The sequence below is a fragment of the Mixophyes fleayi genome, chromosome 6, assembly GCF_038048845.1.
Source record: "Mixophyes fleayi isolate aMixFle1 chromosome 6, aMixFle1.hap1, whole genome shotgun sequence".
NCBI classification, from domain to species: Eukaryota; Metazoa; Chordata; class Amphibia; order Anura; family Limnodynastidae; genus Mixophyes; species Mixophyes fleayi.
The window spans coordinates 61,007,209-61,019,656 of record NC_134407.1 but is presented as its reverse complement, the minus strand read 5'-3'; the positions used below and the strand labels follow the sequence as shown (position 1 = coordinate 61,019,656).

At 37.5% G+C, this 12,448-nt stretch overlaps 1 protein-coding gene across 2 annotated transcripts in view; it reads left to right on the top strand.

Moving 5' to 3' along the window:
- The window catches only part of LOC142161247 (cGMP-dependent protein kinase 2-like), a 107,659-nt gene that overhangs the window by 70,006 nt on the left and 25,205 nt on the right, over nucleotides 1-12,448 (top strand). For both annotated transcript variants that reach the window (XM_075216705.1, XM_075216706.1), the window contains 2 exons: nucleotides 9,148-9,298; nucleotides 10,983-11,119. In XM_075216705.1, coding sequence (XP_075072806.1) covers nucleotides 9,148-9,298; nucleotides 10,983-11,119 — 288 coding nt within the window. The remainder of the gene's footprint in view (nucleotides 1-9,147; nucleotides 9,299-10,982; nucleotides 11,120-12,448) is intronic.

The window sequence follows — 12,448 nt, the reverse complement described above, 5'->3', positions numbered from 1 at the left end:
AATGACTAATGGGTATATATCTCCTGTAATTAAGATTCAAAGAGGGACAAGACAGGGTTGTCCTCTTTCCCCATTGTTATTTTTTCTGGCACTGGAACCCTTATGAATAGCTCTAAGGGAAAGTAGAGAATTTCAAGGTATTAAAGTGGGTAATAAGGAATGTAAATTGGCATTGTTTGCCAATGATATGTTATTGATGGAAGCTAGACCTGAAGTCTCTATCCCATGTATTCTGGATCTTATTCAGAAGTTTGGAGGTTTTGCTGGATGTAATGTAAATATACAAAAATCTGAACTGATACCATTATCTGGTCCACAATATATTCTTAATAGTTCAGTGGTGGTAGCTCAATTCAAAATTGTGAAAGAGAAACTCAAATATTTGGGTGTATATGTATATATATATATATATATATATATATATATATATATATATAAAACATCACAATTGGAGAATTTATATACAGAGAATTTTGCGCCACTGATAAAACATATAACCCAAAAAAAATAATTGTAAACATTTACATCTATCTATATTAGGGCGGAATGCAGTAATTACAAATGTTATAATTCCTAAATTAGCATATGTTCTTCAAATGTTACCAGTTAACATTACTAAAAAAAGATGCTCATATTTATATGAAATTATTTTTGGAATTTCTTTGGCAATCTAAGAAGCCAAGAATTGCTAGGGGCAAACTTATTCTAGATAGAAAACATGGAGGTATTGGATTTCCAGATATATTGGCTTTTTCTAGGTCAATTATGTTTAGATATGCTCTAGATTGGCTTTTATATCAGGAACATTATACAGATAAAAACTTGAAGATGAAATATTCGCTCCATATTCAAGAGCTGCCTTACTACATCCAGCAAAGGCATTAATTCCTATAAATGTACAACAGAACATATTATTTAAACACACTTATAAAGCTTGGGAGGTAATATCAAACTCATACCATCGTGATACTGTGTATACTAAGTATATAACGTTTTGGGGTAATTCTGATTTTAGCCCGGGTTTAGATAATGTAATTTTACTTACGTGGTAAAAAAAAGGAATTGCAGCCATTAAAGATATTTTTGACCCTGGAGGTACTTTATATAAGTTTTAACAGTTCAGAGAAAAGAAAAATCTGTTGAATTCCCAATTTTATATGTATTTACAAACCAGACATTATGCAATGACAGTTATGAAATGTGGTTCTGAACTACAATCATTAGACGAGTTTGAACGTTTAATACAATATTTAACGAAAAATATATATAAGACTTGATTTAATTATGGAAAATTGGTAACAAAGGATTCAAAATTAATATGGTCTAAACCTATAAGGACATGGCAAAGAGATTTCCCGAATTGAGAGAAATGGGATCTCTTTTGGACCATATGGAGCGAAAAATGAAAACACTTTCATCAGCTAATTTACAAGAAATACATTATAAAATGATTAATAGGGCATATATATCTCATCATCAGAGGAAATATATGATATCTACTGAAACTGGATGTTGCCCTAAGTGTAGACATGATGATGCAACGTTGATACATAATGTTTGGTTTTGTGGAAAGATAGTTAGATTTTGGGACAAGGTTATGATGTTCATAAATGGCAGTTTTCATACTTCACTCTGTAAAAATGATAAGGCTTTATTATTTGCAGATTTTCAGGAGCGACTAGTGTATTTACCTGAAAGGGATATAAAACCGATAGTGACAATAATAGTTACAATAGCAAAGAAAATCATACTGAGAAACTGGATCTCGGCCTCCTCTCCATTACTTAAGGAGTTGAAATCAGAGTTGTTAGAAGTGCTTTATTTTGATAGGAGGGCAACATTATTAGATACAGAAAGAGGAATGGATGATTTTTGTATAATAAATGTGGATTATGCATAGATCTCTAACAAAAGAATTACAAAGTACTATTATGAAAGCATTTGATTTAGATAGATACGTTTATGTAAGGAAAATAGAAGAAGAATCATGAGAACATAAGAGTTGAGGTTTTGAGGAAATGTGTTTATAAAGGTATATTAGAAGATTGGAGTTGTTAACTAATTTAAATAATTAAACAGAGATAGATTAGGATTAAGAATTGATTTAAATTTTTAGGGGACGGGATGTTAAGGTTATGGTACAGAAAGTGGAGATAACAAATGTAAAGTAAAAAGAATATATCAAGAAATATTATAACACTAGATAAGAGAAACAAATGTCTTAATGTATTGGAACAATTTACATTGTTAATTTTTTAAAATATAAGTGGGATTGTAATTTATATGTGTTGTATTAATAAAGATTTTGAACATAAAGACCTAACCTAAATATGGCTTTGGAACAGCTGCCACTACTGGCTTCAGTCTGTTTCCAATGACAAAAAGAGCTGAATAGCCGCTATATTAAATTGGAGGATCTTAAAATGCCATCATTGGCAGATACAGTCATGGAGAATGCCAGTGTGTACTGTAGGGAAGGCAGGTAAGGAAGCAGATTTATTTATGGTCATAGTTTAGGTAGAATCTGTAGTGCTCAGTCTCTTTAAGAAAACAGAGGATAATGATATATGTAACTAACAGGTAAGACTTCAAACCAGGAGAGGTTGATCCTGGGTTCAGGGCCATCTTAACAACCTTATAGATATAGATATAGATGTATAGAGATATAGATATAGAGATGTAGAGATAGAGATAGATAGATGTACTTGCTGAGTGACCCTTGAAGGTTTTTTTTGCAGGTTTTTTTTTTCAGGATTATTTATTCTAATTAAGAGCCCTGCCTATGGGGCCCCCTTGTCCGTGGGGCCCCCGGGCACCTGCCCATCGTGCCCAATGGAAAAGATAGTCCTGCCTGGGTTGGCACAGCCACAGGAACATCAACCAAGTAAAATAAAAATAAAAAACTTCCTCAAGATGCGAGAGAGCCTTAGGGAAACGTAGAATAAGGAAAAAGTATGCTTAGGCCGCAATGGAGTGTTAATTTTATAGGTAAAAGGAGAGATTGTCCTATTGGGAATGAGGGAGGAGTCTGACCTCATATCTATGGGGTCACCTGAGAAAATATTTGTGCATATTATTGGGAGACTGAACAGTCCAACTTAACTGTTGTATAAAATCACAAAACTGAAAGAAGTATGTTGGCTTTCTACCATCAGTTCTGAATAATCACATGAGATTAATGTCACAGGAACTTCAGTTTGCAAGACAGCCCACATTAACAGGCAATTTCAAGATAGTTTAAGGCATTTTAGCAGACAGAGTGGAAAGGGCACAGTTTTATAGTTTTTGTTTCTTTAGTTTTTGTGGTTTCTTTTCAAAAGTAGAATATGTATAAGTAACCATACATTGCAGTAATGCTTTTCCTCAGGCTGTACTTATAACGCCAGATCAAATATACATCACAGGTGCCCTTTAACTTGATTTTTTAAAAGATAAATCTAGCCTGGTTATTCTGCATGCACAACATTTCTTTGCATAGTTGAGTTTATTATCATTGGGAGCTGCTGCATTGTTTTATTTTATTAAAATAATTACATGTTCTATCCATAGCCCACAAAAGAACAATGCTGCCTTGAGAATAATTATACTGTTTAAAAACTGCTTGACCATATTTTCATAATGGAACAAATCGGTGAGTACATATCATTTGAGATTTGATCCATTACTTATTGGTGAAGTAATATATTAATTTTCAGTGCATTGCAAATTGAAAACCTTTCACAAATGACAGCCTTAATAGGTTTGGCAACAGGTCATATAACACAAGACAGTACTACAGTATTTATCCAAAAGAGATCTAGCACACATTATAGAAATTGAGATACTACCTTTATACAGTGGTGTAGTGGAATGTCACCAGTGACCTTATGGATCAAATTAAAGACACTGGAAGAATCTTTTTTTATTTTTTTAAAGACTTTAATATTCAAATATCAACACGACATACATACAGTAGTAAGCAGCGAGTCAAGTACAGAACTATAACAGAGTGGTATATAATAAGGAGCGAACAGAGTACTTGAAGTCAGTGGTGTATATTTACTAAACTGTGGGTTTGAAAAAATGGAGATGTTGCCTATAGCAACCAATCAGATTCTAGCTATCATTTTGTAGAATGTACTAAATAAATGATAGCTAGAATCTGATTGGTTGCAATAGGTAACCTTTCCACTTTTGTGGGGATGACAGATGGAAGGGGGTTTGGTGGACTTATCTGAAATAGTCAAACAATTAAGCTAAGAATGGAATGTGCATGTTGAAGTATGAGACCCAAGGCTCCAAGACTTTGTTAAAGGATTTGGAGGTGTTGTGGAGAATGCTCGTCATAAATTCCATTTTGTGAAGAATCTGTTTTTCATTCTGGTCTTGTGATGTTTAATACAGGCTTTGCATTGGCCATTAAAGTTACCAGAGGATCCTTCATTAGGCTTCAAACCTAAGCGTAACCTGTACCAGGTCTGATAGATAGAAAACATTGGAAAACTGACTTTGTAGTCCCCTGATATCACAAAAATAGTAAAATTAACACAGCCATATTATCAGTACTGTATATTTATGTTATAACATGCTTGGGCTATATAGAATATACTATTATCAGCCTTTCTCTGTTCTCTGCATACTAGCAGTCAAACACTCTGAAGACACTGTAAATCAACATCTCAAGCTATTCGGCACATCATTTTCAATGCATTTTTACAAGACACACCACTGTGTACATCAAATGACAGATAAGATGTGCCTTGTAGAAGGGTGTCATACTCATCCTGTCGCCATGGAAACCAGGGTAAGTGACAGAGTTGCTGTAAAGGTAATTACATAACTATTTGAACCGGATCTCCACCTTTACAGAATTCCATTGTTCAGGCTGATTTGTGTATTTTCATTGCACTTGGATATGACAACAAATAAGCTGAGGTCTAAGCACTGGATACAAATGCATCTACACAGCAAATCTCTTGTTCTATTTAAGAGTAACAAATATATACAAATTTGCCTGGACAATTGTGTAACAAAACCTTCCGTACGCTCACATTGTCTCAGATCTTCAGTGCTTGTTCGCCTTACTTCTTGTGCACATCCATTTGCGAGCACTGCTCTATAGGTGCGCACGCCTCAATAGGCACTTCCTTTACATATGGTCCCGACTAGGGGCACAGCATGACGCATGCATGCTCATAATGTTATAAGTTATAAGACCTCTTTTTAATCTGTTCTGACCTTTAAGTAATGCCTGAGCACCAGGTTCTATAACTCCAGTAGTCTGAACTTCTCATTTATCTTACAGAATTGACCAATGGACTTGCTTGTTTTGACCACAGTTGCTTGCTTGTGACCTGACCTTGGCTTAGTTATCCATTTATGAATCTTTGCTGCCAGCCCCAAACATTGGATTAGAATTCTGATGTTGAACCTGAGCTACCAGTTTAGAGCTTAGCCTGTATCTGACTATTCTCCTATCTGTCAACAGCTGCCTGGCAGGACTAGCCTGGGGACAAAGACAATCACTCTCTTTCAAGGGTCCCTGGTGGCTGCCATTAGACTCTGCCCTTATATTAGCCATTGCCAGTCACTAGTGGTATAGTGGTCCCACACATGGGACGTTTTGAAACAAACATAAATCTGAACATAGAGTTCCCTTTTAAAGTTAAGCTAAAATGACAGTAATGATGAGAAGCAAAGTTGCACCTCTGCACAGCTCACAGGATTCTTTATAAATATCAAATCATTTTATGTTGCATAGCTTGGAAGCAGAATAATATCAACAGTATAATTGCCCTCAGCGTCATATTGATGCGGAAAAAAAATCCAAAAGTAGGCATGTGTGACTTCTGTAACCATAATGAAGAGGTGCCAGTCATCTTGAAATGTTGACTGTTTTATTTTTCCTTTTAACCCTCTTTAATGCATGCACTTGACCTAAATACTGCAAGTTAACACCAGATCTAGCAGCATTTGGTATTCATAGCTATAGGTGATAGACTGAAAGGCCAAGATTTGTGGAAATGCCACATAGAGTGACAGAGCTGCAGGGGTGGCACACTGCGCACTCTACAAATCATTACTTTTATTTTGTATTTTAATAATGTATTATTTACATATTCTAAACATTTAACAAAGCAGGGCTGAATCACTTTCACGTATCTAATTTATGTAGAAGATACATAGTGGGGGATTGTCTGTGTGTGTGTGTCCCAATGGGGCAGGGACTGATGTGAGTGAGTTCTCTGTACAGCGCTGCAGAATTAGTGGCGCTATGTAAATAAATGGTGATGATGATGATGATGATGGAAAAGTGAGAGCTACAACAGCAAGAGAGGTATAGGCAGGTACAATGTAATTGTTAACCCATGTGATGCGTACTCTTCAATTCTAAGTGATATCACAATGTCTCATTACTTTCACAACATATATTAACCTTCCATCATTCCTAGATGAATATGTTATACTGTTCTCACATCTTTTAATGTATGAAAGAAGAATATTCACATCAATGATATATTCTGTTATGGCAAATGGTTTTATGATTCCCATAGAGAGTTATAATCTTCTGCTACCTAAATTACATCTTAAGCAGCTCTATGTTTTCACAGTCACGAATATTACGTCAGAAACCAATTAGTGGCAGTCCCTTACCACTGTCCATTCATACCCTATGGAAAAGACATGTTAAAACTCTATTTCTGATTACATTCCTGACACACTTTTCATGTGTCAAGTAATTGGACGTTGTATTTATTTATACTTTCTCTCTTAATATTATATTTACATACTTCTTAAGTAGAATGTTAAAAGAAAAGTGTAACAAAAAATTTCTCCATAACTTTATAAATATGAAGAAGATAATCTATACATTTTTCTGCAACTTCAGTTTTGATTGGGGGCACAAAGGGCTTAATATGATGATCACAAAAATCTGAGGATTATGCCACCAATAACAGCTGCTTTGTACTCCAGTACCTCTTGTAATAACTGAATATATACTATGCAATGTAGTGTTCCTGTAAGGACCCCCTTGGAGCTATAATATGAAGCCATTAATATTCCTGTCATGTGTTTTGCTTCATTTCACATCTAGTACATTTTGTGTTGGAAATTGCAATCTAGATGTTCTACGCTGGGGAATGGTGTTTAGTATCTCATACACTACAAAAGAGTGCTACAAGATGTATTCATTAAGGAGGCTTACATATCTTAAGGATCCTCAAGGTGGGCATGCAAATGCTCATTTTCAGGAAGTCACTTTTAACACCCTAATTATTTCCCAATGGTTCCCTGAGGATTTTGTATACATACAGTATATAAAAAAAAATCCTGAAAAAATAGAAAGCCTTTAGTGCAGCCTTATACAGCTTCTGCCCCTTCAGCTGTTGCTGATTGACAGTTTCTAGAATTGACTGCTAACTGGGATTGTTGTTAGAGATGTTTGGAACAAGCATTGTTTTAGAAAGTCACTGTGGTCAATGCTCCCACATTCCATTTAATCCTTGTATCATATTTTGCTGCATGCTACATGGTCTGTAACTGAACAAAGGGCCACAGAGGGATCCCACAAACAGTTTGTGCTGTCAAATATGACGCGTAGGGACCAGAGGCGGAACTAGCGATCTGTGGGCCCCGATGCAGGGAAGTAGGAGGGAACCAGGGCCATGCAGCGGGTCCCATTATCTCTCTCACTTGCCGCACCAATGATAGTTCCGCCATTGGAATGGACCCTCTGCTTCTGAGCCTCCTCTTTCAGACATTTGCAGGTGTCCAACAGATAAATTGAGTAAAAATTAGAGATGCTCGGGCTCGGTTGTCGGAGAACCGAGCACACCCGAACTTCGCCGATCCGAGTACTGAGTCGAGCCAACTGAAGTGAAAACGAGGCAAAACGTCATAGTTGCATTGTTAGATCTTGTGATTTTAGATTCTATAAGTATTGCCCTCCACAGCGAGCCAGCGCCATTTCACAGAGAGACACAGGAGGGGTAGCACGGTTCTTGGCAGTCTCTAGTGCAGTTGGGCAGCGTCATATCTAAAATGAAGAGAAGAGGTGGCAGATTTCTTTTCAAGTCTCCAGTGAAATTCTACTGACTTATAGCTCACACAGAAACAGGAGAGGTCCATTGCTCCATTGCTAATTGTCATTGCTGAAATAGAAATAATAGGGCTGTCAGTGTTCTTCAAAATCTTTACTAAGCTAGTTGCCAACTCTCCCCCGGAATGTCAGGGACACTCCCTGAAATAGGGGTGATCTCCCTCACTCCTTGAAAAGTCTGGCATTCTCCCTGATGCTGAGCCAGTACAAGACGTGGTTGGCTTCGCCATCTGTGGCATGATGATGCAGTTCAGAAATAGTGTCCTATGTCCTTGTATTGATGCCTATGGAGGTGACCATTTTCATGGAGACCAAGATTTAATCAAAGACTGACAAGTAAGACAACATGACTTCAGTAATGGACAGAAATGTAACAGACACTTCAATCTCTAGAGATTCATTAGCTGCTTTTCTTTAAGGCATAGTTGCCTAATTTCCCAGAATGTCCGGGAGACTCCTGCATTTCTGGGAGACCTCCTGGGAGAGCAGGGCAACCTCCCGGTTCACGCCCCACAATAGATAAGTGGTGGAAGTGAGGCTTAGTGATGCAAATATTGTGCCATCTTAGTCCCGCCCCCTGCTGTAATTGACCAGTGACAATCGTTTATGGGGCGGGGCCAAAATGATGCAATTAGATAAGCCCCGCCCGCGCACAACCACCTCCCCCGGGATCTCCCTGAAGCCAACGAGGAAAAGTTGGCAAGTATGATCTCTGCATATTTCAGTAATACTATGGTAATAGAAATTAGCTATATTTCCTTACTACCATTTTTTTTATTACTACAGTATTAATATATTACTGGTAAATCACAAATTCCTAGGCCCTATTTTCAAATTTATTTTTTTAAATGAGACTTAACATTAAAATGACAGAAACACTTGTTGTGATGCATTGAAAATCCTGTTAATTGATGTAAAATAAACTATAATTTACAACTTACACTTGAGGAATAATTTTACTGTAAAACTGCAGGTAGCAAGGACAGTATCTGTGTTATCTGATAGATGGATTCATTGGCTTCTCCCACTAAAGGAAATTATTTCTAATAGTATGATTTTCCTTTCAGACGAAAGAGCCTTCATCATTCAATTTCACGAGATAACTCAGAGGTCAACCAGTTGAGAGAGCTTGTATCCAGGTTTTCCAGCACCTCTCCTTTCCGTTACTTGGATGTTATCACAACACTTGGGACCGGAGGGTTTGGGCGTGTTGAGCTGGTAAGATTAGTTTTTGTACCTAGATGTGTATATACAAACTCATTTTCATGAGGCTAAATAAATCAATGTTCCATTGTGATAACAACGTTGTGGTTATGTTTTATGGCACTATTAATCAATGTGTCCTTAATATCAAACTGACTGATGAAACAGAAAAATAAAACATATTTGATGATAACTTGCTGCAGATTTGCTGCAAAAATGCTCACACTCACATTCAGGCGCTAATATAGAAAACTATATATATATATATATATATATATATATATATATATATTTATATAGTGACAAAGGGAGGTGTTTGCCACAGGCTTCTAAAAGAGGAGTTAGGTATTTAGCTGGCAATCTGCAGAGAAAGGCTACAAACATACACGTTTGTACAGTAGTGCACCTCAATTAAAGAGATACAGGTGGAGGACATATGTGTGACAAAATAATATTAAAAAGTCTGATTTAACTTACATATTTTGAAGTGGTTTAAAAGCATCTCTTTCCACAGCTAGCAGCGAGCTAACAAGGTGTGTCTGCAAACAGAGCACCTGCAGAGGACGCATTTTTAAAGGCAAGGTGGGATTGTCATCTGTCAGTCAAGTTAGGGCTGTGAGAAGAGGGTAAACTATTTAAAAATATCTTTTTCTTTTGTATAGCGTGACTGATGCTAGACAGTGTCTGGTGCCTGGAGAGCTGGTCTCTGTTACTTTAGGTCACAAGGAAAGTTGTGTGCAACTTTATGTTATGGATTACTTTGAAATTCTGACAATAAAAGCAAAGGAATACAAGAAGGTTTTCATGTGTGCACCTCTGAAGTGTGCCTGGTTCACAATACATATATATATATGTATATATATATATATATATATATATATATATACACACACACACACACACACACACACACACAACACACACACACCGATAAGCCACACCATTAAAACCACTGACAAGTGAAGTGAATAACATTGATTATATTGTTGCCAGTTGTCAAGGTTTGAGATATATTAGGCAGCAAGTGAACTATTAGTTCTTGAAGTTGATGTGTTGGAAGCAGGGCCGGATTAACCATAGGGCTAACTGGGCTACAGCCCAGGGGCCTATGGCATCCAGGGGGCCCTTGAAAGTGCTCAGCAGCAGTATTGATCGGTCGGGGGCAGGGGCGCCCCCGGCGCGATCAGTGCTGCTGAGCACTTTCACTGCAGTCCTTCTCCGGCGCGCTGTAGTCACCTTATTGAGGAGCTCTCGTGAGTCTCAGTCGCGGGCAGCTCGGGCAGCTCCGATCACGGGGGGGGGGGGGGCGCAATCAGCTCCGATCACGGGGGGGGGCCTCACGGGGGAATGGAGGCCCCCTTAGCCCAGGGGCCTCCATTCCCTTAATCCGGCCCTGGTTGGAAGTAGGAAAAATGGGCAAGAGTAAGGATTGAAGCGCTTTGACAAGGGCTAAATTTTGCTGGCTGGACGACTGGGCAGGTCATTTCAAAACTACAGGTCTTGTGGGGTGTTCCTGCTATGCAGTGTTAGTACCTACCAAAAGTAGTCAAAGGAAGGACAACTGGTGAACAGGCTACATGATCAGAGCACACAGTACTCGCAGCTTGCTGCATATAGAGTTGCGTAGTAGTCAGATATGAACTTCCTGGAATAGATCATGTTCCGCATACAAACATGTATAATATTGATGACCTTTCAGGTAAAACTAAAGGATGAAGATATGACCTTTGCTCTAAAGTGTATTAAGAAGAAGCATATTGTAGACACACATCAACAAGAACATGTGTACTGGGAGAAGAACATATTGCAGCAGATCAACTGTCCTTTCATCATCAGGTAAAATGATTACTGATACTGGAGGAGGCAGGTTTGCTTGTGGTCCTTTTATTATGATGGTGCAAAATTAAAGAATGCATTTGACATAACAAAAGTGGAGATCTGTCCAATCAGGTGCAGCCTTTCATTCTTATTTCCATATTTGTATAGAGGCATTTCCATTTCAACAGTTTAAAATGTTCTTCCAGTTCACAAGATAGGAGGTCAAAACATCAAAACACTATACATATATATATATATATATATATATACACAAGTTAACCCGTGCATGATACTCATGCATTCTAGTCAAATCAAGATACTTAAGGTCTTAAAAAGGTTCTTGTCATGCATTTGGGCCTAGCCCAGGCCTCCTCAGGGGAAGATCGTTACTTCCCGACGCAAGCGCCCTTTTTAATGTGTGTTCATGAGGTAAAATTACCTCACGAAAATGAGTTTGACCCCTCAACTCGTAAATTTAGCCTTTACTACCCCTCCCACGGGGGGAAGGGGGGATGATGGAAGTTAACTGACTTGACTATTCTAATTTTTTTGTCAAATAATGTCACTATACCAAATTTCAGGTCAATTGGATGAGCCCTTTCTGAGAAAATAGTTTTTTCCACACACACACTAACGCACGCCTCTACACATGTGTGTTCATGAGGTAAAATTACCTCACGAAAATGAGTTTGAGCCCTACCAAATTTCAGCCCTTTTTGAATTTTTTTTCCCACACACACTAAGAATTTAGTAGGTCAGTGTATAACTCTGCCCAGCAGGTGGCGCTGCAACTTGTTGTTTTTTTTCACACACAGACAGACGCCACTAAGCATTTATATATTAGATATATATATATATATATATATATATATATATATATATATACAAGTTAACCCGTGCATGATACTCATGCATTTTAGTCAAATCAAGCTACTTAAGGTGTTAAAAAGGTTCTTGTCATGCATTTGGGCCATAGCCCAGGCCTCAACCACCAACCACTCCCCACTGTCACCCCCGGCAACCACCAACCACTCCCAACTGTCACTTCTCCTTCAAGTAATATATATATATATTTTTAAAATCTTTATAAACACTTTTAACAATTAACAAATTAAATTAGCAAATTAAAAACATCTTAGTATACCAAATTTCAGCCCTTTCTGAATTTTTTTTCCCACACACACTAAGAATTTAGTAGGTCAGTGTATAACTCCGCCCAGCAGGTGGCGCTGCAGCTTGGTTTTATTTTTTCCAGACACAGACAGACTAACATACGCCACTAGACATTTATATTATAGATATATATATATATATATATATATATATATATATATATATATATATATA